This window comes from Heteronotia binoei, chromosome 1 (assembly GCF_032191835.1).
Source record: "Heteronotia binoei isolate CCM8104 ecotype False Entrance Well chromosome 1, APGP_CSIRO_Hbin_v1, whole genome shotgun sequence".
Taxonomy (NCBI): Eukaryota; Metazoa; Chordata; class Lepidosauria; order Squamata; family Gekkonidae; genus Heteronotia; species Heteronotia binoei.
Window position 1 is genome coordinate 202,974,669 of NC_083223.1, and position 25,084 is coordinate 202,999,752.

The following is a 25,084-nucleotide window of genomic DNA, read 5'->3' on the forward strand; positions in this document are numbered from 1 at the left end:
ATTTTGGTATTCTAAAATGTTTAACTTGGTTCTGATCCAGCAATTTCCCCCCTACTGTAGAGTTTAATGTTTTAAGTGTTCAGGGTGTGACCCTTATAAGCTGATGCTTCAACTATACTTGAAAAGTCTCAATAGATAATTGAGTACATCATATACTTTGGCCATTTCCACCTGGATTATCTTCCTGGGTTCAATGCTTTTGGAATGTGTCCCCTCCCTCCTGCTTCCCCACAGGAACATGAACCTCCTTAGGTTTCCCTGGCTTTTCTCTGATTTTTTTCAGTGTCGATGGAAAATTTTTTACATATTTTCCTACAAATTTGTTACAATCTATCTCTGTTTCTTTTCCTCTCTTTTAGGGGTGCGCCTAGACAGAGTACGTGGTGGTCGCCAGAAGTATAAGCGCAGAATAGATGCAGAGAATAGCCCATACCTGAATCCTCAGCTAGTTCAGCCAGCCAAAAAGCCATGTAAGTAGCGTGTCATCGTTTTCTTGGTGTTTATGCTGGAGGTGGATCTCGATGCCATTAAAATCTCAGTAAAGCAATATTCATTATGTTCCTTATACTGATAATTTTGTAAACTATTCCTGTCATCACTGTCTTTTCTTAGAACAGTAAAAAAAAAAGATGCTTTTACAGGTGAGAGCTTGCTAATGCACAATTTATGCAGTGCAAATTTTACATTTACAGGTGATCTTTATTTTCAGTGGTACATAAAATGGCTCATGCTGTGATCATTAGTTCATTGAAGCCTCTAGTCTCAGATTTTACAACGAAGTGATTTTTGTAGTTTTCACTAACTAAATGAGTTTGACTGCTCAACCTCCCAATGAAAATACATTAGGAGCCTCATTAATTTATAGCTATAATAGGTTGACACTAGCTGGTATTAGATTAAAATGGGAATATGCCACACTTACAAGTATAGGTTTGTAATTGCCTCTCTGATGTTCCTGTGGACTTTTTTTTGTTGTTTTGTTTTCATGGAGTCTTATTTTTCTTTATCTCAGCTAATTCTCAAAAAATGACGTCATAAGAACATAAGATCTGCCCTTCTGGTTCAGACCAATGATCTTTCTTTCCAAGTTCCTGTTTTACACAGTGGCTAACAAATTGCCTAGGAGGGTCAAGAGTTCCCTCTCATGTTGCCTCCTACAGCTGGTATGCAGAGATTTACTGTCTCTAGAAACTGAGGTTCCCTTTAGTCATCATGGTTTGTAGCCCATAGGTCAGTCAGTCTTGCAGATCCACTTTTAACAATGTCTGTAGTAGTGGCAATCACTGCATCCAGTGACAATGAATTCCACTATTTGTTAGAGGAGGAGATTGGATTTATACCCTGCCCTTCACTCAGAGTTTCACAGTGGCTTACAATCTCCTTTCCCTTCCCCTCCCCACAACAGATATCCTGTGAGGTAGGTGGTACTGGGAGAGCTCTTTCAGGAACTGCTCTTGAGAAAACAACTCTTAGAACTTGTAACTGACCCAAGTTCACACCAGTAAGTGTATGTGGAAGAGTGGGGAATCAAACACAATTATCCCAGATAAGAATCTGTGCACTTAACCACTACACCACACTGGCTCCTGGAAGCAGTGCTTCCTTTTATTTTTCCTGAGTCTATTGGCCACTAACTTCATTGTGTGTACCAAAGTTCTAGTATTATGGAGGAAAAATTCTCTCTACCCCATGCATATTTTTATAAACCTCTGAAGACATATTCAGATGGGTAGCCGTGTTAGTCTGAAGCAGCAGAACAAAATTTGAGTCCAGTGGCATCTTTAGGACCAACAACATTTTATTGAAGGTATAACCTTTCATATGCATGCACACTTCTTTAGATGCCTATCTGAAGAACTGTACATGCACACAAACCTTTTATACCTTGAATAAAACTTTATTGGTCTTAAAGGTGCCACTGGACTCAAACTCTTTTCTTTTTATAAAACTCTGCCATGTCTCCACTTAGTTGACTTTTTATAGAAAGGGAAACCCCAGACTCTTTAGCCTTTCCTCACAGGGAATATGCTTCTACTCATTAATTTTGGTTGGAGGGAGCTGTGAAGAGGCTCAGCTGCCCAGCATCCTCCTACTATTTTACTCCTTTCAGTCCCAGTGCAACACTTGCTCCTGTCTAATTGCAGAGAGTTGAATTTCTGCCTTTTTTCCAGCCCTGTAATATCTTTTTTTTAGGTGACCAGAACTCTAGAGAGTATACCAAATGCGTTTGCATCATAGTTCTTTCTTAGGGCATTACAATATTTGTCAATTTATTTTGAATCCCTTTTCAAATAATTCCTAGTATGGAGTTGGCCTTTTTCACTGCCACTGTAGTCAGTGTTTTCATATTGCTATTCATTACAGCCTGAAGAATCTCTTTCATCCTTTGTCACTGCTAGATCAGACCCCATCAGCATGTTTTTAAAGACTATTCTGATCATCTCCTTCTACTTACCTACACTGAACTTACCCACTTGAAAATATCCTCTTGTAGTTGTTCACAATCTGCTTTGATTTCACTGTGCTGAATAATTTAGTATCACCATAAACTACATTACTCACCTACTAATCCAGATAATGTATGAACAAATTAATTCCACTGGTTCCAGGACCAATCCTTGTGAGATCCCACTACTTCCTCCATAGTGAGAACAGTCCACTCCTTGCTTTCTCTTGTTGAATCAACTTATCAATAAGAGGACCCATCTTATCCCATGGCATTTCCTCTTATCCCATGACTGCTTACTTTATTCAGCCATCTCAAAAGACTATAGGGAGGGCGTCCAAGTACTTAGCATTTGCTGGATCTTCCTTATACACATGCTGGAAAATTCTTTCAAAGATCTCCAAAAGGTTGGTGAGGCAGGACTTCCCTTTCCTGCAGGAGCCGTGCTGATTTCCCCTCTGCCAACTTTGATATTCTATGTACTTAATAATTCTATATTATTTTTATTTACTTTTATTTATAAAGTATCCTTCTTGCTGAGACTCAAAAGTAAATTACATACTAAAATAACAATGCAGTCATACAGCATAAGCCATCCAATGAGCAATGCAATAGGACCAGGATTACAGAATTAGCAATCAATGTATACGACAATAGTCTAGGGAAAGTGCAGTAGAATTATGCAGGCGGAATGCAATGCAGTAACAGTTTATATTAATTTACCAGTACATATGTTAGTTAACTGATTTATAATTTCCCCGATCCTCTCTAATCTTCTTTTTTAAAAACTGGTGTTTTGTTTGCTACTTTCCAGCCCCCTCCAGTAGAGAGGCAGGTTTTAGAGGCAACTTGTAACTATTGGTAAGAAAACAGTTTCACATTTGAGTTCTTTAAGAATCCTTTGGAGCAGGGGTGGCCAATGGTAGCTCTCCAGATGTTTTTTTGCCTACAACTCCCATCAGCCCCAGCCAGCATGGCCAATGGCTGGGGCTGATGGGAGTTGTAGGCAAAAAATATCTGGAAAGCTACCATTGGCCACCCCTGCTTTAGACGGTATTCCATCTGAACCTGAAAACCTATTGTTTTTTAATTGTCTCAATTGCCCTAGAATGTCTCTATTATTGCCTTTATTTGACTCAATACTTCAGGTACATTCCCCAAAAACAGCCCCCCTGATGTATCCCTATATTTTCCAGAGTAAAAACAAGCACAAGAAAGATCATTCAATTTTCCTACTAACTGTTTAAGCAATTCTTCCCCTCCTTTGTCCTTCAATATCCTAACCACTTTCCTGGGCAGTTTTCTGTTCCTGGTATGGTTCAAGAAAATCTCACTGTTTGTTTTAATAGTTTTAGGAATCTGCTACTCAGATTCTCTTTTTGATCACTTGTTGTCAACATACATATATTGTGCAGAACCTGTGCACCTTTTGTTCATCTCCTTTGGGAAAGCCTTTTGCTTTTTAAAGAAAGCTGTTTGGCTTCCTTGACTTGGGTTGGCATCATTTTAGACTTGGTGGTACTTTTGCTGTCATAGCATAGCATCCCCACAAAACAGGTTTGTTAACCTATGGAGAAATGAATTGCTAGCTGAAAGTGCTTGTGAATGTTTTTATGTTTTGACTCTAACTTTCAAAATGGTTGCTTAAACAGTGGCACCAGTCTCTGGAAGACAAAAAGTGTTTCTGCTTTGGAAAAGTGCAATAAAAAAAACTTCTTAGAATTATACTGATGGCACTTACCGGGTTATGTCAATATGCAGTGTATTGTTTATCACTTCTCTTTCACAGCAGTGGACACAACTGTAAACAGTACACATGAGCCTATAGAGATAGGGAGAACAAATAAATACAATAAACTGTAAGCAAAAGGGCATTTTAACTATGTCAAAGAGAAAATAAACCAGTTTTACATAAAATTAAAGCTTAAGTGAACATATGGCATAGTTTCCCTTTGCCTTTCCAAAAAACATTATGCTGATTATACCTTCAATTGTCCAATCTGGCATCTTCCACACAGTCTGCGTAAGCTGTTCCACAACTCTGTAAATACAATCTAGGGCTGCATTAAGCAGATTTTGTGCATTATAATAAAAACTTTTTGATAATACAATAAAATTCAATAAACTCTAATTCTTAATTTCATTAGAGCTTTAGATTTTCTGGATGCACAGATTGCCAGCTTTTCATTTATTTTATATAATGTGTCATTGAGTTGAATTACTGACAGCTCAACACACATATGCACAATTAAACCTTTTATCATGGACATAGGCTAGCGCTGATGTGCTGAAAATGCCAGAAATCAAGGGGCAAAACCCACTTGAATTTGTCCTGTGCACTGAAATTAATGATAGGGGTACAAGAATACTCTCTCCCGATTTCAATAGAGTATGTGAACTATTCCCTGTAGATTGTGCTCCCAGGTTTATAGCTGAGATAATTCTGATGGAATATATTATTAAACTGTATAGAGATAACTAAATCTTTTTCATTGAGATCAAGACAAACTAGTTTCCAGTTCCCACATAACATTATATTTTATACAGTGGGCCCTGATAACTTTTCTTAGTTCATTTTGAAAGAAACATATATAAAACTTAACTTTGCATCCATTCTGGTAAGCACGGTGAGCAAACAGTAAAATCACTTTGGTTGAGTAAGTAGCCTGGGAGATTTTCTGGATTCTGACAGATAGTTTGTGAACAACAAAGGCAGTGGAATGAAAATTGGGTTTTATTGATTCTAATTAGGGAAATGTTAAATAAGATTTACTTAGAAACTGTGCTTGTGGCTATTCAGTTCCCTGACTGATTGGGTTTCATGAGCACATTCAAAACGCCTCTGTGTTCATGCTTCAATATTTGGAACACTGTTCCTTGTAGTAAAATAATAGGGATTTAAAAATACTCACAATAGGTCCCTTTTGTCTCACCAGAACCTAGTTGTCTTTTTGCATTGCCAGAATAATGTGCTGAAATTTTGTTATGAATAAATAAAATTGTACAACATCCAGAATCACTGCATGAAGTTTCCAGTCAAATAGTTTCCAGACTCCATTTTATTACAAATACTAACAAAACTGGTTGAAGAATCATTCACCCATTGATTTGTTTGTTTCCTTGTTGAACCAGAATGGTATAGTAGTTAGAGAGTTGCACTGCAATCTGGAACAACCAGATTTAAATCCTCATTCTGCCATGGAAGCATGCTAGATGACTTTGGCCAGTCATACATTCTCAGCCTAATCTACCTTAGAGAGGGGGAGAGGAGAATGATGTAAACTGCTTTGAGTTCCCATGGGGGACAAAGGAGCAATAAATGAAGCAAATAAATTTATATTCATTTACTACTTTTAAGCATGTGTTATTTATTCTGATCTTTTTAAAATTTACAGATAATTCCACATAAGTAAACATGTCAATAAATTGACTAGAGGCGGAGGGGGTGTCTGTTCCCCCACAAAAAAGTTTAGTGCTGTCATTTAAAAATATGTCTCACATAATGGTAAAACTGCAATCTATCATCTCTAAATTATATAAATATTCCCTTCTAATCAGTATGATAATAGGAACATATTATACAAAGATTTATTTTGTTGACTGATCTTCTGCAGTTTTTAGGAAACTATGAACATAAGCCTAACAGTCTTCTATAAATAACATTAAAATCAGTTTTTACATTTCCCTCATATGAAATGTGAATAAATAAAGCATTCTAGGTAAGTTTAAAAGTCAGTTGAGTTTTAAACTATCTATCTTTTTGTTTGTGTTCTATATTCACCAGCAAAACATTCGTGGCTAAACATTTTTCTGTTGACACTCATAAAAATGTCAATAATAATAATAATAATAATGACAACAATAATAATAGCGTCATGTGATTTCTTTCTTTTGGCTATCGCCTTTGTTTTTTGAAGGACAGGCATACATCGCTTTCCTGACACACAAATTTGTAGAATATTAGAGACAACCTGATGGGAAATCTTAAGTAATAAAATAAAACATTTTGATAAATCTTTTTTTTCTTTTATAATTGTTTTTCACTTCAACTTTGCACCAAGTTAAGTTTTCTGGTTGATGGCAATTTAATTTAAGCAGCCTAACCATGTTTAAGATTGCAGCCAATTTAAATGGCTGGCAGTTAAGCAGCGCTGTAATTTTCTTTCTGTGTTTTTCGAGGCTGTCTAGACAATTCTGTAAATATCATCATGACTATTAGCATTGTCTGAGGACATGGAGAACCCAGTATACTGATTTAAGCTTCTTTTCACAAAAATATGAAGTACTAAGCACCCATATGTTTAGCAGTGATGGGTGAGTCTTGACTAGTTTTCAAAGTATGGCACAAGATATGATCTCCTCACTTAACCCTTTACTCCTTTGTTGGACTAGATAAGAGAGTTCCAGTATATTCTGTTCTATCAGTGCTTATACTTGAAACTTTATGCTACACACATCATGTTTGCTGTCAGAGAGGCTTGTTGAAGATACCTATTTCCTTTGATACCTTCAATAGGAATCTTCAGGCATTCTGTGGTATCATTCTAAAAATAAGAGTGAGTGTTACCAAGCCAGTTTGGGATGGTCCTGTCTTGTTACATAAAGAGTATTTTTAAGAAATGTAAGAACAAAAGAAAATCCGTAAAACTATTCTGCTGTTGCTATGGCATGTTCTAAAATAAACTGAGGCACTTTAGAGAATTGCACTATATTCCTAATAGTTTGAATAACTATTAATAACTAGGAGTAAGGCCTGTTGTGAAGAAAAAACACAATAGGCTCTAGAAGGAGGCTCTGAGCAAGTGCCCACCACCCTTGCTGTCTTCCCATCCACCCAAGTGAAGGCATTAACTTCCCCCCACCTCAAGGAGAGCTTATCTCTGCTATCTAGAGAGCAGTTGTAAATCTGAGTGATCTCCAGTGGTTCCCTAGGAGGAAATTGCATTTTACCTGTCTGAAGTCCCACCCCTCCACAGGCCCCACCCCTTAAATATTCAGAAATTTCCCAACCTGGAGTTAGCAATCCTATCTCCTTCCCTTTATTTGCCTCTTCGACTGCAGCTTTCCATCTCCTTCCCCCTCCCCACAGCTTCTACATAGGCTGTCTTTCTCCGGAGGTGGGGGGGGGGCAAAGCAGCTTGCATCAATCTCCTCTCACAACCCTGTGATGTGGTTTAGGCTGGAAGTCTGTGACTGATCCAAAATCACTCAGGCTCCACAGCAAGGACCTGGGTCCAGCAGACCCCACTCTGAAGCCCTAACTCCTATGCCCTTCTCAAATTCCATCACAGAATCTCCAGGAATTAACACCAACCTGGAACTGGCAGCCGTAATCAGGAGTGGCCCCAATGAGTTCTGCCTCAGAGGCCTGTAGTGAGACCTTTCAGAACAACAGTCTATCTCTGACAGACTGTTTAACAGCGAGGAGTCTGAAATCACCCAGTCAGCTTCTACAGCCCTCACCTGGAAATTGGCTACAGTGGTTCCCCGGAAGGAAAGGCCTCCCTTAGAGGCCTATAGTGATGACTTAGGAATTTCCAACCAACCTGGAAAGATATAACAAAAGGCCTCTGGGTGAGTGCCCCCCAACCTTGCTGTCATCCCACCCACCCAAGGGAAGGCACTCACTCCCCCCCCCCCCCCCGGGCTTCCTACAACAGGCCCTGAAGTGAAGAAGTAGTGATCAGTAAGTTCCCTGTCAGCAGAGAACTGTCTCCCTTGAAGGTCAGTGGCCTTCTGCTGGGGTTCTTGCTTGATGGGGCCGGCGGTGGGCAGGGGAGAGTAGAATCAGCTAATGACACGGCAGAGACAGTGTAAGCCAATCCTGTGCAGGTTACATCCAACGAATGCAAATTCTCAGAATTGCCAACGTGGTTGGGCTTCTATTTATAACAGATTACTCAAGCCCTGATTTTGAAAAGCAGATAAAAATGTGCTTAGCTTTCAACAGAGGGTCTGAGTAATGTTATACAACATAATGTAGAATCAAACTGCTTCCACAGACACTACAGTTACAGGGAGCCAAGGTTCCTAGAGGAAGTCCTGAAAGCTCCACCCAGGAAGAAGCTCTATTCAGGAGGCTGAGTTTAGGTACCCCCCAGCTGAACTTGTCTGCCTACAGACCTACCATGATTGACCCTAAGAACAGAGAAGTTAGCATGCCTATTCTGAAGCCTGTAATAATACTAATTTATATACCATCTTTTTGCCTGACAATAGGCATTTAAGTTGGCTTGCTATGAGAAAAATTGAGACACAAATAAAATAGTATTTTAATTTTTAGGGAGGGAGGGGCACAGTAATGTGAAATGTCCTGCCCAGAGCTCTTAAATGTTTCTGACATGCACCATATCTGCTGTTCAGGGAATGAAGGCAAGCAGTTTGGCAGGGCTGTGTGGACTGGCGAGAATGAGGCAGAGGCTAAGGTCTCCATCACCACAATAGTTCACTTTCCCGATCTGTATTCTCAGGAGCGTAGAAGCAGAGACCTAAGTTTACACACAAACACACATTCACACTTCCAAGTCAGATGAGATGTGAGAGATCTATGATGAGGAAGGGTCAGATATTTCTGGGTAAAAAAGAACTATTGATTGAGAATCTGAGCGCTCTACAACTTTACTCTGTTTAAAAGGAACTGTATGGAGGGGAGAGGAACAATTTGTATTCCTCATGTACACAATTTTGTTCATTCGTGTGCAAAAGGGATGAGGTTTGGTTTTGGTTTTTTTAATCTCATGATAAAGGAACAAAACCTTGGATTTTATTTCACCTTACTCTGGCTGAAGATTTTTCTCCTAGCCAGTTAATATCCAGTATCAAAGCTTAGTTCGGAAGAAAAGAAATATTCAGGTACAATAGTGCAGCAAAGTAAGGTATGGAAGGTGCTAAGGTTTAGCTCCGCTCACCCACACATCCTTCTTTTGTTTAAAAATGCTGTCTTCCCAGCCACCACATTTGAAGATTCTGTAAAAGAAGGAAAACCTTTTGCATCTTTTCAAAGCTACTCTGTGCCTGCTGTGCAACTGGGAAACAAAGAATCTGCAGGAATAAAACATGTTTCCTATGGAAACAAAGTATAAAATAAAAATATGTAGATATGATAGCTTCAGTTAAAAAATATGACTAATAATTTCTGTGCCAAACTGTCTCTATAGACAAGCTATTGCTTTTAGTGATCTGTTTGGACAGCTCCACTGCTGTTCAGCATTCTGTTCTTTAGGCTTCTGAACTTCATCTAGGTTTTCAGTATTCATGGACAGCTCCTATGCTGATTAGGCTGCATCCTATTATAATGTAAATGGGACTCAAAGCATAGTGTATATGTGCAGGGTCTTTTTATTTTTTGTAGTGGTATATGGAACTGATTCTTTAGTTGGAAACATTGGAACTGATTCTTGAACTGGAATCATTGGTTCTCATTGGTTCTCACAATGGAAGGAAGTGAGCAATGGGTTTTCACAAGGATAGATATTAGGACTGGAACAATTTAATTTGTTCAGAAATTATTTGAATTGGGGGCCAAACTCTTTTGTAGGTAGATCTTCAGTGTTGTGGGTAAATTGGGTGAGTGGGCAATTACATGGCAAATTAAGTTGAATGTGGATAGGAGTAAGGTGATATATATTGGAACAAAAATTCTAATTTTAAACATATGTTCATGGTACCTGAAGTGGCTGATTGAGACTGAAAGAGATCTTGGAATCCCTGTGGAAAACTCAATGGAAACATAGACCCTGCCTGTGGCAGCAGTAGAAAAAGTCAAACTCCATGCTAAAAATTATTAGGAAAGGGACTGAAAATAAAATGGCCAATATTATAATGCCCATGTATAAAGCTATGGTGTGGCCTCATTTGGAATACTGTGTGCACTTCTGATCACTCTATCTCAAAAAGGATATTGCAAAACCAGAAAAAATACAAAGGCAGTCAATCAAGATGATTATGGAGTTTGAAGTACTTTTCCTCACAGAGTGGAGGGCCTGGGAGTTCCCAGTCTAGAAAAAAGATGGCTAAGGGGAGACATGATAGAGGTTTATAGCCCATGCTAGCCTGATTTCATCAGATCTTAGAATCTAAGCAGGGTCTGCCCTGGCTAGTATTTGGAAGGGAGACTACAAAGGAATGCCAGGGTCACAACATGGAGGCAGGCAATGGCAAACCACCTTTGAGCATCTCTTGCCTTGAAAACCATATGGGGCTGCCAGAAATCAGCTGTGGCTTGATGACAAAAGAGGCAGGGAGACATGATGGAGGTTTACAAAATTATGTATGCAGTGAAGAAAGTGGATAAAGGGAGTTTTTTCGTCTTCTCCCATAATACTTGCTGAAGGAGGTAACAGAATCCTGAAAAAGTAATTTTAAAATTTATTTTTCATTATTAAAATATTTATATCACACATTTGCTCTTGGCTATAGGCAGGTGTAGCGCTTATAACAGCATTTTTGAACATTACTCCATGTAAGTCAAGGATCTTCAGCCATGCTGAATCTATAGTTATTTTGGGGTTGAGAGTGAGTAGTGGTGGGTTCCATAGGGTTGGGACCAATCACAAGATGTTAGGAAATTCCACAAAATGTTTGGAGGTTCCAAGCTAAGTGTCCAAGTATGATGGATAAAAATAGAAGCTTCTAAGCAGGCACCCCTTGTAGAGCAAAGGTTATTCTTCCTGAACTTTTCTGAAACACCTCCTCCACTGAAAAGAAGGATAATTTTTGCCCCGAGGAAGAGACTGTTTAGTTTATGTTTCCAAGCAAAGGAGAAATTGTGCAGAATACCTCTTAGCTTGTTCCTTACATGCTCTGTTTATTTTCTACTTACAAGAAGGGTTTTTTAAAAAAAAAGTTATGGAAGCATTAAAAATGTGGTTCCCTCCCCATTCACAAACATTACCACCCTCTGAAGTCCTAAGTATACTTTCTGCCATTTCAGGGTTCCGCTGCATAGTGCTCACCATATTCTGGTGTATGTAAACCTGGACAAAAGAGAAAGAATTCTGGATAGATCCCCAGATGAATTCAGTGGGAGGTATTGAAAGTCAAGCCCGCTGTCTTTGCATGGACATGGCATGGATTCTGTCCATCGGTCATGCTAGAACATGGTGAAATACTGGAAACAGGTTCTTTTTTAATAGAGGGTTCTTTTTTTAAATAGAAGGCTAGTTCCAGATTTTGTGAGCTCTAGAAAGAAAGATTTTTTAAAATAAGTTTTCCTCCTCCCAGTAAACTCATGAGTGACAAGGGAAATCTCTAGCTACAACCCCCATATCTGAAGAAGTGAGCAATGACTCATGAAACCTTATAACCTGCCACAAATGTTGTAAGTCTTCAAGGTGCTCTTGCTCTTTTCCACTGCTGCAGTCAGACTAACATGGCTGCACATCTTTTATGTATTTATTTCCACTGATTTATACCCTGCCCTCCCATAAATAGCTCAGGGCATAACACATTAAGATCATATACAATAAAGACAATTAAAACACAATTAAAATAATAAAAAATACCATAAAACAAGCATCAATATTTATTCTTGATCAGTCCCTTTATGCGCACACATGACCAAAATGTGTCCTTCTTCTCTGCCACACATTTTTATGGATAGGCATGAACCAGGAAATGTGGTTCAGTTTATGCCTGATTTGTGAATCACGAAGTATGAATGTTTAGCAGCCAAAATAACAGGTTCAGTTCATGAGGTTCATGACTCAGTAGAATGCGCCCCCCCCCCCAGTGTGCTAGAGACAACAGAATTTCAGGGATCTCTGGCTGACTCTCCTCTACTTGCCTTCCAGGTTTGGTGAGGATTGAGTTTATGGTGTCTGAGTTACACCCCCCCCCCCCCCAAAAAAAAGGTGCCCCTGGAAAGATCCTGTAAATCCAATCCTCACCAAACTTGGAGGGCAGGCAGAGGAGAGTCAGTCAGAGATTCCCTCTGAGTTTGGTAACTCTAGCTTGGACAGCATCCATTCTGTGTATTCCTGAATCTCCTGAACTTGTGCCCATCAAAATAACTGACAAGCAGTCATTTTGGCAAACACAGGTTCAAGAGTTTCAGGAATGTATAGCATGGATCCTGTGCAAGCTAGAGACATCCAAGTCACAGGGGACCTTCCCCTCTCTACTGCCCTCCAAGTTCTGCTCTCACTGTTGAAGTTTGAAGTTTGGTAAACATTTAGATTAAGTGGGACAGTCTGTCTGCAAATGTATCAATTCACAAACAGCTGGAAGATTTGTGGAAAGTTCATGCTGCGTGACCTGTCACAAACCTCACTCTGCAAACCATGAACAAGCCTAAATTTGTCACAGACTTTAGTTCATGAGCCAGTTTGTGCCCATTCCTATACATTTTTACTACATTATAGGCAAAATTCATATTCTCTCAGTCTTATAGATTGAACTCCCTGCTCTTCCATGACTGAGAGCCTTATATATTGGGCTCACTACTCTTCTGTGGCTAAGATATTTCAACAGATACTGTCTTCTTTTCCTAACCTCCATTAAGTGGATTGGGTGGTCTGAATCAGGCCAGTCTGACAAACAGATTGTATAGGGGATGGCATTGACAAGCAGTGCGGCCTAATTATATAGGTAGGTAGGTATTCATTCATTCATTCGCTCATTCATTCATTCCCTGCCTTTTCCCCCAATGGGCACCCAAAGCAGCATACATTAATCTGCTGTCCTCCATTCTATCCTCACAACAATCCTGTAAGGTAGGTTAGGCTGAGACAGTGTGACTGGCCCAATGGCACACATTGAACTTCCATGGAATGAGTAGGGATTCAAACCTGGATCTCCCGGATACTAATCCAACACTCTTAACCACTACACCACACTGACTCCCTCTGTTGGTGGTTGGGCACTAAAACTACTGAGAAAGTCAAAGAAACTTGCATGTTCATGAAACTTGCTCTACAGGAAATCAGCAGGACAGACTTAGAGCTCAAAGCTTGTCAACTTCTACAACAGTATCTAGGTGAATTAACTAATTAACTTCATTTATACTTCATCTTCCCCAATGGGGGACTGAAACAGCTTATATCATTCTCACCATCTCTATTTTATCCTCACAACAGCCCTGTGAGCTACAGTAGACTGCGAGTGTGTGACAGTCCCAAGATCACTCAACAAGCTTCCATGGCAGAGTGGAGATTCAAACATGGGTTTCACAGATTTTAGTCAAATACTCTGAACATTACATTCTATGCTCTTTCAAGTCTCATAACAAGACTCAGATGAGTCAGCCCAGAAAGAAGGTAACCTGACTGCTGGCTCTTCAAACTGCTCAGTAACAAGCCCAGACTAAAAACACACACATGCATACTCTGTTCTGGGCCACATATAGGGTTCCCAGCCTCCTGCTGTGGGCAGGGGTTCCCCTGATTTCTGGGCCTCCAACCCGCCAGCACAGGATTGGCTAGCAGGGGGAACCCTACCATCGGTGCCCAATGTGCCCAGCGTGATGACATTTCCTGGAAGTGACATAATTGCACCAGGCATGTTGCACAGGGACACTTTAGCATTTGGGTAAAAACTCTATAGCACCATAGAGGTTTTTTTTTTTTTACCAAAATGCTAGAGCATCCCTGTGCAATGTGCCCAGCATGATGACATTTTCTGGAAGTGACATAATTGCACCAGGCATGTCGCACAGGGACACTTTAGCATTTGGGTAAAAACTCTATAGCACCATAGAGGGGTTTTTTTACCAAAATGCTAGAGCATCCCTGTGCAATGTGCCCAGCGTGATGTCATTTCCTGGAAGTGACATAATTGCACCAGTATAGTGTCCAGATCACGTGAAGTGATAGTATCGCTTTACTCTGCTCTGGTAACACCTCACCTGGAGTATTGTGTTCAGTTTTGGGTACCACATTTTAAGAAGGATATAGACAGGCTGGAATGGGTCCAGAGGAGGGTGACAAAGATGGTGAGGGGTCTGGAGACGAAGTCCTATGAAGAAAGGTTGAAGGAGCTGGGCATGTTTAGCCTGGAGAGGAGATGACTGAGAGGTGATATGATCACCATCTTCAAGTACTTGAAGGGCTGTCATATAGAGGATGCTGCAGAATTGTTTTCTGTGGCCCCAGAAGATAGGACCAGAACCAATGGGTTGAAATTAAATCAAAAGAGTTTCCAGCTCAACATTAAGAAGAACTTCCTGACAGTTAGAGCGGTTCCTCAGTGGAACAGACTTCCTCGGGAGGTGGTGGGCTCTCCTTCCTTGGAGGTTTTTAAACAGAGGCTGGATGGCCATTTGACAGCAATGAAGATCCTGTGAATTTAGGGGGAGGTATTTGTGAAATTCCTGCATTGTGCACGGGGTTGGACTAGATGACCCTGGAGGTACTTTCCAACTCTTTGATTCTATGATCATGCCAGACACACTTAGTGGACACAAGGGCAGTCCCCCCACGAGCATCCATGTAAGACTTGGTAACCCTAGCCACATATGAACTTGATGCCTGTGAGTGTAACTCTCAACCCATAGAAGTAATTGTATTTTAATCTTCACTGATGTAGGGAGGTCTGGATGGTAGCATGTATCCTGGCAGTACACAAGGCCCAGCAGATGTCTGACTTCATGAGCTTCTGATGCTGGCTTTATTTTTTATATAGCTGGTTTTATAGAATTACACATGCATCTTGATTCGGTGGTATAAATAGCAACATTTATTTCAGTAGCTCAGGGCTATGTACCGAAATTAATAAGACAGCATTATTTTTTTTACTGTGCCAAATGTATCTGCTGTTGTAAGTCTTGGGAGGAGTCAATGGAGCAGTTTTGCAAAACTTAACTGTTATGATAATGATAGTAAGTCATACCCTGATCCTTCTTTACAGATAACAAGATTGTCTCCCATTTGCTGGTGGCTGAACCAGAGAAGATCTATGCTATGCCAGACCCCACTGTGCCAGACAGTGACATCAAAGCCCTCACCACTCTTTGTGACCTGGCAGACAGGGAACTGGTGGTCATCATTGGATGGGCTAAACATATTCCAGGTATTGCCAAGTAGATTTGGTTTCAGTATAATTATTTCCATTTGATACAAACCATGACATGGATTAATTTTATTATGGTGCAAAATTGTTACTTTTTATGTGTTTAGCTTTGTTTCCAAATTCTTATGCTTATTATAACATCTTTCTGGAGGAGAGGAAGAGAACATGACCTACCTTTAAATCCCATTGATTTTAGAGGAACCTCAGCATAAGTAACTGTTAGTTGGTTTGTAGACAACATACTTTTTATATTTATTTCCAAAAGAGGATGATGCTTTCAGCTTCAATACGAAATGTGATTTTCTTAATTTCATGAAAATGAGTTGAATCCATGAATCATGAATAGATTCTTTTCTTGCTCTTCTCCTACTTATGGCTGTCCAATGTAAAAGAGATATTTCTTAACTTTTAGAAGTTGGAGTCTCCAACTATTACAGTTCTTAATGTCTTGCCTTCTCTGGACTTAATCAGTACTGGTGCATAACAGGAATGACTAGTAGGATTAAGGTGTCACCAGGGAAAAGATGACTATTGTCTAAAAATTGCAGGGATAGTTGTAGATCCTTGCTTTTGTGATCACCAGAGTTCAGGAAGTCCCCATTCCCATACCTCGTATATGTGACGCTGTTACAAAACTACTTTCTCTGTACCAGGCATGAAAATATGTTTGCTTGTTTACATGAATCAAGAATATTGACCAGAGTTTAAAACTTTGGGATGCCTGCAGAGCCCATTTTGTGCTACAGGAAAGCGGGGTGGGGGTGGGGATTCCAGTTCTATTGCAGCCTTCCTCTTTGCCTCCTATGCTGTTCCCGTCCTTATTAGCAATATGCTGGGGCTTCAGAAGTAGGGACAATTGGCAAAAATTTCACCCCACCCACATCTGCTAGTATAAGTTCCTTACACCAGCAGAAAGTGACCTTTGGATTCAACCTATTATATGTTAGGATATGCTATACTAACTGAGTTTTTGTGTGACTTATACTGAATTTTCTGCAAATTACTGTACTAAATGGGAGCAAGTACAAACTTGGCCTAAGATTAAAAATAGTGCATGATGACCACACATTGTTCTTAATTTGCCATAGCCGGGTAGCCAAGCCCATGTTAGTATGACCATGATGCACTCTTTTGAATGCTGCATTGTCTTAATAGTTCCATATAATACCTACATAGTACTGAAAAGAAACAGTTACCACCCTAATTTTTTTCTATTAATTTCTTTAAAATATTTATACACCTGCTTGTCCTTTAGTACGGATCCAAGACAGGGAACAAGGTAAGAATTACAGTGAAAATTAATACTAAATGGTCTTCAAACAATAAATAAGCAATCAGCCGGTTCCTAATCCTGGGGTAATCCTATTACTATGATTCATGGATTCAACTCACCCAAAGATCAAGTCAAAGAATGCCAAATGACTTTATGAACAATACAGTCTTGCAGGCTGTTTTAAAGGCAGCCAAGATGGATATTTGCCTCCCCTCCTCTGGGAGGCCATTTCAGAAGGACAGGATCCAAATTAGCCAGGGTCAAGCAACCAGAATGCCCTGTTAGGCAGAGCAGTTGCTGCAAGAGAAGCAGCCCATCAAACATGTCATGAATGACTTTAAAGTTAAGCACCAACACCTTGAACTGAGTCTGGAAACAACCTGTGCAGGAAGCTCAGAATAGTTGTAATATGTTCCCTGTGGGTAGCCCCTCCTAAGAAACAGGCTGCCACATTCTGACCAACTGTAATTTCCAAGTTGTTTTCAAGGGCAGCCCCCCTGTAGAACATGCTACAATAAAGGTACTGTAAAGATGTTACTAATAAAATTGTTTATACATAATAAAGGTACTGTAAAGTGTAGTCAGATCATCTGTCTGCATATAAGAGGCAAGCTTCTGTGACATAGCTGCCCTGAGTCAAAAGGAAAAGTTGGGTGCAAATATTTTACTAAATAAACAATACACATGCATTTCGTTAACAAGATTGCCCTAGTAGGTCAGGGTCAAGCAAAACTTTAGAAGCCACCTGAAGTGGAAGCAAAACTCTTTCTTAAGTCAATGACCTTTGTGACTAGCATCACCTCTGTCTTGTCTTATACATCTCAGCTTGAGGCAACAGGGAGTCATATTTGGGAAAGTAGCTAAATGCATCAAAAGTTTCCTCGTGTTTTTGGAATTCACTTCTCCCACCGTGCAGACACACTTCTTCCCTGTCCTCCCCTCTCCCCATATCAGATTTAGAATATGTTTTTACTGCAGTACTGGGAATGTCCTGCACAGACATTGTGAACTCCCATCTTAACTGCTTTCTGAGTTAATAGACAAGGCAGTTTGCAGAGCTGTCAGTTTGTTCCCTTTCAGAGATATTAAATTCTAGAGAAAAAGAATGAAATACGTGTTCATGTTTTAGTGAGATGAAAGGCTGCATTTGTACATCTCACTCAGTTTGGATTTGTGTTGGCATTGCTGTATCCTAAAATAGCTAGCATTTTAGGCAGCTATTACCATGGGGTCTGCTGTATCTTAATGTCTTCAGACAACACAATCATTTTTCTCGATCACATGGCAAATATAATCTGCAGTAGGAACCTGAAACCAAACATTTGACTTTTCCAAATCAATATGTTATATTCAGCCCTTTCCCTCCTATTGCCCTCAGTTCTTTTGTTCCCTACTCAATAACCTGAGTGCTTGGTTTTACTGCCTGCTAAAGGATTTCTAGCAAACTTGGGGAGTACACAGCAGATTATGAGTTAAACATATCCTTGTTGTGCAAGAAAAAACATGTTATCTGGCTGATGCCTTGCTGAAACTGACTTGCCAGACACATAATGTCTGCAAGTGAATTTTAAATGTATTAAATGAAAAAAAGAAAAATCAAGACACAGCCATACTTATTGATAGACACTCCAAGTGAACAGCAGACACAAGGAGAAGATGATGTTTTAATGTAAGAGTTTGACAATAAAATAGTAGATTTAGCCATTGTCTATTGGTGGAGCAGTCAATATATGATTATCATATATTGTATAAATGAATCTGCATGTATAATATAAATGGTTTTGTGTGTAGTTTTGTTCCTCAGACTGTACTGTTTTGTTTTTTATAAAGTTCTCCTCAATGCTAACCTTACACTTCAATTCTGGCGCTGTCTCTTTCAGTGAATTTGAATGATATAAAACACAATTCTGACTGATTCTAATTAGTTCTCCAAACTAAGCAATGCACAAAGATCAATACGTATCTAAATCATAATTTGCTTAGAAAGGAAGACAGTTAAAACACATTCTGAACTGTTCCATATTTCCTGCACAGAAGGAATTTAGTTGTTCAGAGTTTGCCTCACAAATGGCTTATAAACGAGCTTTTGAATCATGAGCAATGTTTTTCTGGTACAGTTAACTTATTTCTGTCTCCTTAAACTAGTTTGTCTTTATGCTTTGAATGCTACAGTAATTTCTTTAATCAAATTGATGGAAGTCCTTTTCCCAGCCCACACTGAAACCAATTTATTGGTCATGATACGCCAGCTATGTTACTAACAGTCGTAACGAACTGTCAGGCAATATCGTAGTGAAGCTAATTTGAAGTCATTAGGTGTGCAGCGTTCAGGCAACAATTTGTTACAGTGGTTAGGAACACAGCTGACATTTCTGAATGGCTTTGTTCAGAGCAGGTCTAGATGAGCCCAAGCAAATTGTAAACTAATTTAAACATCACTCTGTATTATACTAGCTACTTTGTCTTACACTGGTTGCTAATAAAGCACCCCAGATTAAGTCAAAGCTAGTTAAATAGGTGAGTTTGAGTTTCATCTCTGGACAATGCCTATATCAGTCTTACCAGGCTGGGGGCACTTGCCCTAGAAGTCGGTCAATAATGCATCATGGTGATTGCCAAAGATCTTTTATCAGTTTGATTTGTGTTGTGAGTACCTGGCATAGGCTTGGGTGTGGAAGGAGAGAGAGAATAAAACATTGTTTCAGTTCCTGCAGTTAGCAGAGGAAGCTGAATTACAGTCCTGAAATCAGAAGTGATAGTGAGCTACTGGGAGAACTTAAGAGGCACATTCAAAACCTGGCTTCTTATTCTATATGAGGTCTATTAGCTAAATATGTCCATTTGGCAGGAAGGGTAGAAAGTCTGAACTGGGCCTGACTAACTCTCTAGTAAATCTTTTAAAATAAAACCTGATTGAATAAACATTTTAACTTACTGTTTGGTACTGCCTCACCAATAATAGGGATGGAATGCAGAATGGTTAAATGCAAATAGAGATGAGCTTGTTCTTAAAGAGTTTTTTTAAGACTGATTTGGGGTGATGGAGCAACCAACATGATTGCCAAATCAAAGCTGATGACTGGCATTAACATAAATCCATTGCAGTAGAGTTATCCTCTATTCCAGAGAAATCTGAATTAGGCCAAGTGTTTATATTTCAAAGTAAATGAACCATTTTTGTTCTCGGTAGCCATTGGTGCAACTTGAAATCTGTTTTGCACTGAGCACCGTCTCATCGAATTATGTCTGCAACATCTCCTGCGCTGCACTGTTAAGACCTCTGCATGCTACAGATCTGGGGCTTTTCCATCATATCCTGAAAATCCTCTCTCTCTCTCCCCCCCCCCCCTTCATATTTTGAACTAAACATCTGGCCGATAAAGAGTTCAAGAGAACCAGAATGCTTGCACACCACTTCATTATCCCGTGTCTGTGTTAACCAAATGCACTATACTGCTCACATTTTTGGCTTCTTTTACTAATGAACCTACACAGTTATCTGCAGTCTTGCAATTCTGCAATTCTTGTTGTTCTTAACAAACAGCTGTTATAACAGAGAATATAAAAGAGAAGCTAGAGAACTACATTTTGGCAAAATATGTTCTTAGTTGTTTAAATGTGCGTTCATTAGTCCAGGTATTCTGATTTAGTTGATTCTCCATTTGTATAAATCCTAGCAACAGATATAAATCCTAGCAATTTGTATAAATCCTAGCAATAGATATAAAAATGTTTCTCCATTGGTTTAAAATCTATTCTAACTAAACTAGCACCAGAGTTCCTATACAGATAACATGTGATGTAGACATAGTGACCAAAAAATTAACTTGAAAATTAACATCATTTGTTAGTGAAGTAATTGATGGTCTTATAACAGGTAAAATTCCAAACCTTGAACTAAGTACAGCTTTTATATAAAACTGATTTTTTCCTAGTGAATAAACTTGGCTTTACAACTAACTACAAGGAAATTTTGAATTAGAAATCAATTTTTGGGAGGAGTACTGTTATATAATATACTAACAAACCATTTCATCTTACATCACAACATTGGAATCACTCTATAAGATTCTGAGTTATGAGTTTATTCAATTTTATGAAATTCTGGTGCTCTCTTAAATTTTATTTAATATTAGTATGCAGTTGTAACAATATTTTACAATAAGTGTTTAGTGAATAAAAAGGTATAGAAGTCTACAGAAAAGGAACTGTTGAAAAAGACATAAATATATATTCATATGGAAGGGCTTTATCAATAAATAGAATTAGCCAAGTTGTATTAATAAATCAAACAAATGAAAAGTGTTGTTGTGAAACATAACCATATCTTATCTGCAGAAGAAAATGATCACAGTGGCATTAGGGAATTCTTGAGTTTAGTTACAGGAGCGTAAAGGCACAAGAACAGATGATGGTGCCCTAATAGCCCTTTTTAAGAATGACAGGGCCCCACCATTAGCATCCTTTTATATCCTTGGAAATTGCTCATGCCTCGCTTTTCTGGTTCCTATCTGCCTGACTCTTTTTTATTTCTCTTTCAATTTCATCCGCGCTCGGATAAGCGCATGCTAACACAATATGATTGAGCTGTAAAATGGAACGCTGTCGCCTCTAATCTCTTTTATGTAGATATGGAGGTACTTCCACACTCCACTTCATTCTCTTTCCATTGTTGGCCTTTATAGAATGGGTTGCTGAGTAATGGAAGCTCACACTGCCGAATATTAGAGCTAGGTTTCACAGGGTGTGATAAGAAGATTATCAGCCCAGCAGTCAGATCTATTGTTGTTCTTTCTGTCAGATTAAAATATTCCTATGTTCAGTAACTTCATTGGCTAAAATACTGCAGGTATTTAGGAAGGTACTAAGTCTGCTTTATTGCCGGTGAGACAATGCCATCATTAGCCAATCTAGATAAAGCCATGAGTTTTGTAAGCAGAGCCAACTTCAATTTTGAAAGTATTTGGTGCTCTTACTTTGCATTTTGGAGAGTGTTAGTTTTGCTTTTGGAGATCTTAAAAGAATAAAGCCTGCTTTTCCATGACAAGAGAGTCTACTGATGCCTGACCACATTTTCAAAGTCACTTAGGTATTGTTTCTGTAATGCAAGTATCTCATTGGCATTCTGCAAAAATGCTCAGCGCGCTCCTTTTACTAAGTGGAAGCAGGAAACATTAAGCTCTTTAAATGTCATAACAGGAAGCTTAAGAGACAAAATGTTCTGTGTCATTTGCAGACACAAAACTCATTGACTAGACCAAAGGCCTCAGCAACTTTTTACACTGATTTCTTTTTGTATGAAAACATTAAATTGGGAGCATCATTCAAAAACATCTACTGAGCATATGTTGTAAAATCATTTTGCTTGCCCACATATACTCAAAGACTTAGGTTTTCAAAAAAATTCTTGCTTGCCTGTTGTTGCTCTGTTGATATTTATTTTAGGCTTCAGTTCCAAACAGTTGGGCTTTAGAGAAAGGCTTATGATCAGTTGGAATCCTGCAACTGTTACTGAGACATAAAGCATAGTATTAGCATGAAGCATGTTGAAATTTCAAATAGCTGCACACAAACTGCAATTTGCTATAATTACCAGATGTCTCAAGAAGTAGAATATATGTGTCCATTTGAAACCCTATAAATGTGACAGAACAGAGGAGCTTCTGGGAAGTATATACACAGCTGAATTGTAGACAGACCTTCTTCATTCTATTACCTTTATCATTTGATATGGTAAATTCATCATGAAACTATGTTACTAGGTCAAGATAGTTATTTGGTGGGGGTTGAATACACAGCCACCACTGCACCTACGATGATACAAGAGATTGGTACATGCAAATTTGTGTGGTACCTGTGATCCTTTTATTAAAGAAGTAGTAGTATTATTAGTAGAAGGAGTAAGTACCACAGGATCACAGGCATCTCCTGTACAACTGGTAAAAACGTGGGAGTAAGGCTAGTCACATGTACAGAAGAATACATGAAACTGTTTTATACTGAGTCAGCCTCCAGACTCGCATTCAGGAGAGATCAGCCAAGTGGAGCGCCTACTTCTCCTCCAAGCTCAGCTTCCCTTGCAAGGGAAGCTGAGCTCAGAGGAGAAGAATGTGCCAGGGCCCACCCACTCTTGCCTTCAAGGCAAGAGCAGCCAAGCAGGGTGCATTCTCCTCTGAGCCTGGGTTCCCTTGCAAGGGAAGCCAGGCTCAGGGGAGAATGCCTGTGAGTGTGCTCTCAGAGGTGCTCCGGATTAAGATACGATAAGATAAGTTTATTTTTATATCCCGCCCTTTCCTGCCGATGGCGGGCTCAGGGCGGCTCACAGACACGGAACACCGTGATATAAATAAAATACAATATAAAACAAACAATTTTAAAATACAATTCAGTTACAATTCAATTACATACTTAATTAGATGGATTACTTTTGAGACCACAGGTGTGGTTCACCTGGAGCCCTCCTTGCACTCCCCTGCCATGCTGCTGCACCTGCCCTTCCCACAGGTGATGGTGCAGCAGTGGGGCAAGTGCGGGGGAGGGCACGGGGCAGGTGCCAGCCTGGGGTGCCTGAGGCCCAAGTGCCAGGCCTGGGCTTGCCACAAACTAATACAACGTGCTTGTGCATTAGCCAGTGTTAGTTTGTGGCAAGCCCAGGCCCAGCGGGGCTGGGCGCATTCTTCTCTTCCAATCTCAGCTTCCCTTACAAGGGAAGTCAAACTTGGAGGAGGAGAAGGCATCCCACTCAGCTGTCGGAAGGTGAGAGCAGCTTGGCAGGGCCAAACACACTCTTCTCCTCTGAACTTGGTTTTCCTTGCAAGGGAAGTCGAGCTCAGAGAAGAAGAACGTGCCCCACTCATCTGCTCTCGCTTTCAAGGTGAGAGCAGCCAGGCGAGGCATGTTCTCCTCCATGCAGGGCATGTTCTCCTTCCTCTGTGATCTGGGAAGCCAAAAACAGTGCAGTGGTGGGGGAGGGGACACCTAGCAGCACCCCGTAAGTAAGGTGTAGCCACAATTATAAATATTTCTAGTGCTATACATGGTATTTTCCCATGTGGACTTTTTTTTGTTTGGGCTTTTTTCTATGTGGGCTTATTTCCATGTGGGCATTTTTCCATGTGGGCTTTTTCTCTGTGAACATTTATGACCATGGGGGGTTTTCTGTGAGCTTTTTTGCCGTGTGCTTTTTTTCTTGTGGACTTTTTTCCAGTTACCTGGGGAAAGACACCTGTGGCAAATGGCAGCCATGGGTTCTGTTCCCAGTAGGGGAAATGCTGGCCAAAAGGCAAAGATCAGCTTTTGCTAAGCAACAGACTGAGCTGCAGTATTCTGGCAGAGGCCAGAATAGAATCCATGCTTCATATACTCGGGACCAGTTTTCTAAGCACTGCCCAAGAACAAGACACACTATAGATGTCCCCCAGCAGCTCTGCCACCCACATGAACCATATGGAACAGGTCAGAGAAGAGTGCAGAAAGAGGCATGGAACAATTGGAAGGCACCCTGATAGCATACCAAAAGTCTTCATTTCAGTTCTAGGGTACACACCTCCAGGTTGGAAAATACATAGAGATTTTGGGGGTAGAGCCAGAGGATACTAGGGTTTGGGGAAGGGAAGGAGTATAAGGCCATAGAGTCTACCTTCCAAAGCTGCCATTTTCTCCAGGTGGACTGATCTCTGTCACATAGAGATAAGTTGTACTTCCAGGGGATCTCCAGCCACCACCTGGAGGTTAACAATACACAAAAAAGCAGGGGAGGTTGGTAACCCTATTGAGTTCCCACATGGGAAGTACCCTGAAGCCATTTGATTGGATTCCTGATTTTGGCCCCAATTAAAACCATTATGGAAGAGCTGCAGCTCATGTTGATTGGCTGGGCCATGTTCCCATAAAAGCCATACAGCTTTTAAGATGACATAACATTCAAATACTTTGGCCACCAAATTAGAAGGGAGCACTAACTGGAGAAGACCCTGATGCTGGGAAAGACATACGGCAAAAGAAGAAGGGGACGGCAAAAGATGAGATGGCTGGACAGCGTTACTGATGTAACTAACATGAATTTGAGTAGACTTCAGAGGATGGTAGAAGACAGGAGGGCCTGGCATGACTTGGTCCATGGGGTCACAAAGAGTAGGACTCGACTGTGCAATGAATAACAGCAAACAAACATTCAATTGCCAAGCTCTGCAGCCAGCAGCCCCTGGGAGAGTTTAAGGGATCGGACTAAAGTACCAGAAACGTCTACAATCTGCTAGGTGCATTTTGTGATGTACTCATCATATTTTTACCTCTGCATCCCATCATTTCCTCCTTTATATACCATTACATTTATTCAGGTTGACCACTTGTATGATAAG

The 25,084-nt window shown here is 40.0% G+C and overlaps 1 protein-coding gene across 7 annotated transcripts in view; it reads left to right on the forward strand.

The window, feature by feature from the left end:
- ESRRG (estrogen related receptor gamma) overlaps positions 1-25,084 on the forward strand; it is an 817,641-nt gene that overhangs the window by 714,840 nt on the left and 77,717 nt on the right. For all 7 annotated transcript variants that reach the window (XM_060246714.1, XM_060246723.1, XM_060246761.1 and 4 more), the window contains 2 exons: positions 360-470; positions 15,290-15,451. In XM_060246714.1, the coding sequence (XP_060102697.1) occupies positions 360-470; positions 15,290-15,451 (273 nt within the window). The remainder of the gene's footprint in view (positions 1-359; positions 471-15,289; positions 15,452-25,084) is intronic.